The 7500-nt window shown below is 44.8% G+C and overlaps 1 protein-coding gene across 1 annotated transcript in view; it reads right to left on the reverse strand.

The window, feature by feature from the left end:
* zgc:152891 (hydroperoxide isomerase ALOXE3) overlaps nucleotides 1–7500 on the reverse strand; it is a 35079-nt gene that overhangs the window by 2847 nt on the left and 24732 nt on the right. The window contains exons 10-11 of the mRNA XM_028594611.1: nucleotides 5139–5308; nucleotides 540–655 (exon numbers count right to left, since the gene is read on the reverse strand). Of these exons, the coding sequence (XP_028450412.1) occupies nucleotides 540–655; nucleotides 5139–5308 (286 nt within the window). The remainder of the gene's footprint in view (nucleotides 1–539; nucleotides 656–5138; nucleotides 5309–7500) is intronic.

A 7500-nucleotide genomic window follows, 5' to 3' on the forward strand; every position in this document is an offset into this window, starting at 1 on the left:
TCTTCGACACTTTTGCGGCTTTCCCCGATGTTTTTTTTTTTACTTTTTCTGAGCCTTTTGAAGTCTTTGTGGGTTTTTTTCCAAATTGTTTAAGCTTTTCTTTTTTACAGTTGCATTTTTTTTCAACATTTTTGTCACTTTTGTCACTTTCTTTATGACTTTTTCGTCACTGATTCATCATTTTTTTCTTTGACTTTTTTGTGACTGATTTGTAATTTTTTTCTTTGATTTTTTTGGCTTTTTTGTCACTGATTTGTCATTTTTTTTCTTTGACTTTTGTCTGACATCTTTGTCACTTTTTTCAAAGTTCTTTTATCAGTTGTCAAGTCCAGCTGATTAGTCCATTAAACACACAACTGGTTGGATCCTGAACTCATTCTACAATGTTTAAATACTTTGACTACATTCTCCTGATTGTACTTACACACTTTTACTGTAACAGAGTATTTTTACAGTGTGGTATTAGTACTTTTACTGAAGTACAGACTCCGAATACTTGTTCCAGCGCTGGCTGTGACACACACACACAGGTAGTGTACCTGAGTTGTTGTTGAAGCCGTGTGTGTTGATGTCGGTGATCCAGTGTTGTAGCTCAGAATCCTGCTGGACCGCGTCGTCTCCATGGTAATACACATCTACCCAGCTGATCACAAACCTGCAACCCACACACACACACACACACACACACACACACACACACACACAGACACACACACACACACACACACACACACACACACACACACACACACACACACACACACACACACACACACACACACACACACACACACACACACACACACACACACACACACACACACACACACACACACACACACAGACACACACACACACACACACACACACACACACACACACACACACACACACACAGAGACACACACACACACACACACACACACACACACACACACACACACACACACACACAGACACACACACACACACACACACACACACACACACACACACACACACACACACACACACACACACACACACACACACACACACACAGAGAGACACACAGAGAGACACACAGAGAGACACACAGGTAAACACACACACACACACACACACACACACACACACACACACACACACACACAGAGACACACACAGGTAAAACACACACACACACACACACACACACAAACACAGAAACACAGAAAAACACAAACACACATAAACAAACACACACACACACACACACACACACACACACACACACAGAGACACAGACACACACACACACACACCTGAAATCCATGTTCCCCCACTGCAGTAGTACCTCTAGTACTCTCTAGTACCTGGTGGCCAATACACCAGCTGTAGTTATTATCAACGAGGAGTCCAGGGAGGTGCAGGTTTTAGAGGTAGGCTGCAGCTTTGATTCCAGCATGGACGAGTCTTTCTACACCAAGGTAGTTAAATACCAACCACTCCTAAACACCATCTCAGAGCTGGGCTACAGGTGTGTGTGTGTGTGTGTGTGTGTGTGTGTGTGTGTAGGTAGGTAGTTAAATACCAACCACTCCTAAACACCATCTCAGAGCTGGGCTACAGGTGTGTGTGTGTGTGTGTGTGTGTAGGTAGGTAGTTAAATACCAACCACTCCTAAACACCATCTCAGAGCTGGGCTACAGGTGCACACTACTAGTCTTCATATCTGGTAGCCTAGGAAACACACACAGGCTGGTAGTAAGAGGGCTGCAACTACTTGGGATGACCAGAAAGAGGATAAACGGCTTGCAAGGTACTGTTCCATATCTGCTATTATTGGCAGCCGCCACATATGGCGGAGACACTGCTACTTATACCCTTAAGAACTGAGTATTGTGCTAGTTATACCCTTAAGAACTGAGTATTGTGCTACTTATACCCTTAATAACTGAGTATTGTGCTACTTATACGCTTAATAACTGAGTATTGTGCTACTTATACCCTTAAGAACTGAGTATTGTGCTACTTATACGCTTAATAACTGAGTATTGTGCTAGTTATACCCTTAAGAACTGAGTATTGTGCTACTTATACGCTTAATAACTGAGTATTGTGCTACTTATACGCTTAATAACTGAGTATTGTGCTACTTATACCCTTAAGAACTGAGTATTGTGCTACTTATACGCTTAATAACTGAGTATTGTGCTACTTATACGCTTAATAACTGAGTATTGTGCTACTTATACGCTTAATAACTGAGTATTGTGCTACTTATACCCTTAAGAACTGAGTATTGTGCTACTTATACGCTTAATAACTGAGTATTGTGCTACTTATACGCTTAATAACTGAGTATTGTGCTACTTATACGCTTAAGAACTGAGTATTGTGCTACTTATACCCTTAAGAACTGAGTATTGTGCTACTTATACCGTTAAGAACTGAGTATTGTGCTACTTATACGCTTAATAACTGAGTATTGTGCTACTTATACCCTTAAGAACTGAGTATTGTGCTACTTATACCGTTAAGAACTGAGTATTGTGCTACTTATACCCTTAAGAACTGAGTATTGTGCTACTTATACCGTTAAGAACTGAGTATTGTGCTACTTATACGCTTAATAACTGAGTATTGTGCTACTTATACCCTTAAGAACTGAGTATTGTGCTACTTATACCCGTTAGAACTGAGTATTGTGCTACTTATACGCTTAATAACTGAGTATTGTGCTACTTATACCCTTAAGAACTGAGTATTGTGCTACTTATACCGTTAAGAACTGAGTATTGTGCTACTTATACGCTTAATAACTGAGTATTGTGCTACTTATACGCTTAATAACTGAGTATTGTGCTACTTATACGCTTAATAACTGAGTATTGTGCTACTTATACGCTTAATAACTGAGTATTGTGCTACTTATACGCTTAATAACTGAGTATTGTGCTACTTATACCCTTAAGAACTGAGTATTGTGCTACTTATACGCTTAATAACTGAGTATTGTGCTACTTATACGCTTAATAACTGAGTATTGTGCTACTTATACCGTTAAGAACTGAGTATTGTGCTACTTATACCGTTAAGAACTGAGTATTGTGCTACTTATACGCTTTTAATAACTGAGTATTGTGCTACTTATACCCTTAAGAACTGAGTATTGTGCTACTTATACCGTTAAGAACTGAGTATTGTGCTACTTATACCCTTAAGAACTGAGTATTGTGCTACTTATACCGTTAAGAACTGAGTATTGTGCTACTTATACGCTTAATAACTGAGTATTGTGCTACTTATACCCTTAAGAACTGAGTATTGTGCTACTTATACCCGTTAGAACTGAGTATTGTGCTACTTATACGCTTAATAACTGAGTATTGTGCTACTTATACCCTTAAGAACTGAGTATTGTGCTACTTATACCGTTAAGAACTGAGTATTGTGCTACTTATACCCTTAAGAACTGAGTATTGTGCTACTTATACCGTTAAGAACTGAGTATTGTGCTACTTATACCCTTAGGAACTGAGTATTGTGCTACTTATACCGTTAAGAACTGAGTATTGTGCTACTTATACGCTTAATAACTGAGTATTGTGCTACTTATACCCTTAAGAACTGAGTATTGTGCTACTTATACCCGTTAGAACTGAGTATTGTGCTACTTATACGCTTAAGAACTGAGTATTGTGCTACTTATACCCTTAAGAACTGAGTATTGTGCTACTTATACCCTTAAGAACTGAGTATTGTGCTACTTATACGCTTAATAACTGAGTATTGTGCTACTTATACCCTTAAGAACTGAGTATTGTGCTACTTATACCGTTAAGAACTGAGTATTGTGCTACTTATACGCTTAATAACTGAGTATTGTGCTACTTATACTCTTAAGAACTGAGTATTGTGCTACTTATACCCTTAAGAACTGAGTATTGTGCTACTTATACCCTTAAGAACTGAGTATTGTGCTACTTATACCCTTAAGAACTGAGTATTGTGCTACTTATACCCGTTAGAACTGAGTATTGTGCTACTTATATCCTTAAGAAGTGAGTATTGTGCTACTTATACCCTTAAGAACTGAGTATTGTGCTACTTATACCCTTAAGAAGTGAGTTTTGTGCAACTTATATCCTCGAGAAGTGAGTTTTATGCTTTTAAGTGATATTGTGTAGATCTTCTGCGTGTCACTGGTCCATGAGTTGTGTCTTGTATTGTACTGCATCTGTAATATTTGTGTCCCTGTACTACTTTCCTTTATGTGGACATAAATAAATGGTTAAAATGTGTCTCTCTGTGTGTGTGTGTGTGTGTCTCTCTCTGTGTCTGTGTGTGTGTGTGTGTGTGTGTGTGTGTGTGTGTGTGTGTGTGTGTGTGTGTGTGTGTGTGTGTGTGTGTGTGTGTGTGTGTGTGTCTCTATGTGTGTGTGTGTGTGTGTGTGTGTGTGTGTGTGTGTCTGTGTGTGTGTGTGTGTGTGTGTGTTTGTGTCTCTGTGTGTGTGTGTGTGTGTGTGTGTGTGTGTGTGTGTGTGTGTGTGTGTGTGTGTGTGTGTGTGTGTGTGTGTGTGTGTGTGTGTGTGTGTGTGTGTGTGTGTGTGTGTGTGTGTGTGTGTGTGTGTGTGTGTGTGTGTGTGTGTGTGTGTGTGTGTGTGTGTGTGTGTGTGTGTGTGTGTGTGTGTGTGTGTGTGTGTGTGTCTCTGTGTGTGTGTGTGTGTGTGTGTGTGTGTGTGTGTGTGTGTGTGTGTGTGTGTGTGTGTGTGTGTGTGTGTGTGTGTGTGTGTGTGTGTGTGTGTGTGTGTGTGTGTGTGTGTGTGTCTCTGTGTGTGTGTGTGTGTGTGTGTGTGTGTGTGTGTGTGTGTCTCTCTCTCTGTGTGTGTGTGTGTGTGTGTGTGTGTGTGTGTGTGTGTGTGTGTGTGTGTGTGTGTGTGTGTGTGTGTGTGTCTGTCTGTCTGTCTGTCTGTCTGTCTGTGTGTGTGTGTGTGTGTGTGTGTGTGTGTGTGTGTGTGTGTGTGTGTGTGTGTGTGTGTCTGTGTGTGTGTGTGTGTGTGTGTGTGTGTGTGTCTGTCTGTCTGTCTGTCTGTCTGTGTGTGTGTGTGTGTGTGTGTGTGTGTGTGTGTGTGTGTGTGTGTGTGTGTGTGTGTGTGTGTGTGTGTGTGTGTTTACCTGTGCAGCGTGTCCCAGATCCTCCGTGCGTCCTGGGCGTAGTAGCTCTGCGGCAGCGTGTCCACGCCGCGCTCCATCAGGTCTTCAGGGACGCACAGAGACCTGTAACGAATCCTCTGAGACGCCCGGGACAGGAAGACCGGCAACGCGTCCAGACCACAACCAATCGCCTGCAGGGACCAGACCAAGACCAGATCACTGCACCACACCGGCCCCCTTTCACGCTGCTCTAGAAGTCTCTACTCTGGGCTTCCTGGGCCTCAAAGAACGGATTTCAAAATACTCTTGCTGGTTTATGTAGTCTACTACTAGACCTCTCAGGTGGTCTGGGACAGGTCTGCTACACTGTGACCCACCCAGACCTCTCAGGTGGTCTGGGACAGGTCTGCTACACTGTGACCCACCCAGACCTCTCAGGTGGTCTGGGACAGGTCTGCTACACTGTGACCCACCCAGACCTCTCAGGTGGTCTGGGACAGGTCTGCTACACTATGACCCCCCAGACCTCTCAGGTGGTCTAGGACAGGTCTGCTACACTGTGACCCACCCAGACCTCTCAGGTGGTCTGGGACAGGTCTGCTACACTGTGACCCACCCAGACCTCTCAGGTGGTCTGGGACAGGTCTGCTACACTATCACCCCCCCAGACCTCTCAGGTGGTCTGGGACAGGTCTGCTACACTGTGACCCCCCAGACCTCTCAGGTGGTCTGGGACAGGTCTGCTACACTGTGACCCACCCAGACCTCTCAGGTGGTCTGGGACAGGTCTGCTACACTGTGACCCACCCAGACCTCTCAGGTGGTCTGGGACAGGTCTGCTACACTGTGACCCCCCCAGACCTCTCAGGTGGTCTGGGACAGGTCTGCTACACTGTGACCCACCCAGACCTCTCAGGTGATATAGGACAGGTCTGCTACACTATGACCCACCCAGACCTCTCAGGTGGTCTGGGACAGGTCTGCTACACTGTGACCCACCCAGACCTCTCAGGTGGTCTGGGACAGGTCTGCTACACTGTGACCCCCCCAGACCTCTCAGGTGGTCTGGGACAGGTCTGCTACACTATGACCCACCCAGACCTCTCAGGTGGTCTGGGACAGGTCTGCTACACTATGACCCCCCCAGACCTCTCAGGTGGTCTGGGACAGGTCTGCTACACTATGACCCCCCCAGACCTCTCAGGTGGTCTGGGACAGGTCTGCTACACTGTGACCCACCCAGACCTCTCAGGTGGTCTGGGACAGGTCTACTACACTATGACACTATGACCCCCCCAGACCTCTCAGGTGGTCTGGGACAGGTCTGCTACACTATGACCCCCCCCAGACCTCTCAGGTGGTCTGGGACAGGTCTGCTACACTATGACCCCCCCAGACCTCTCAGGTGGTCTGGGACAGGTCTACTACACTATGACCCACCCAGACCTCTCAGGTGGTCTGGGACAGGTCTACTTGTGGTCCCCAGAGTCTGAGCTAAACAGGGAGAAGCAGCGTTCAGTTTTTATGCCCCACAAACTCCCAGAAACCTGCAGGTCTGCAGCAACTCTCAGCTCTTTCAAATCAAAGCTAAAGACCTTTCTTTTTGATGCTGCCTTTCTTTAAGTAACCTATTTTATCTGCTGATGTGGAACGTGAAGGGAATTGTGTCTAAAATGAGGCCCTAAAGTCTGTCAAATCTGACTCTGAATGTATTAATTCCTTCTTTGATCGGACTTAAGTTCACCAGAACACAAGGATCAGTCTGAGACGAAGAGGTCAGTTAAGCACGTTTACTCAAGTCCAGCATTTAAGTTAAAACACACAGTTGTGGTTTCACAGAAATGACTCGCACACACACAGACACACACAAACACACACAGAGACACACAGAGACACAGAAACACACAGAAACAGACAGACACACAGACACACACACAAATACATGCAGACACACACACACACACACAGAGAGACACACACAGACACACAGATCCACGCACACACACACAGATATGCGCACACAGACACATGCAGACACACACACACACACACATACACACACACACACACACACACACACACACACACACAGAGACACACACTCAGACACACGCAGACATACACACACGCAGATACACACGCAGACACACACAGACACATGCAGACATACACACACGCAGACACAGACACACACACACACAGACACACACAGACACACAGACACACGCAGATACACACGCAGACACACACAGACACATGCAGATACACACGCAGACACACACAGACACATGCAGATACACACGCAGACACACACAGACACACGCAGACACAGACACAAACACACACAGACACATGCAGATACACGCAGACACACACAGACACA

This window comes from Perca flavescens, chromosome 13 (assembly GCF_004354835.1).
Source record: "Perca flavescens isolate YP-PL-M2 chromosome 13, PFLA_1.0, whole genome shotgun sequence".
NCBI classification, from domain to species: domain Eukaryota; kingdom Metazoa; phylum Chordata; class Actinopteri; order Perciformes; family Percidae; genus Perca; species Perca flavescens.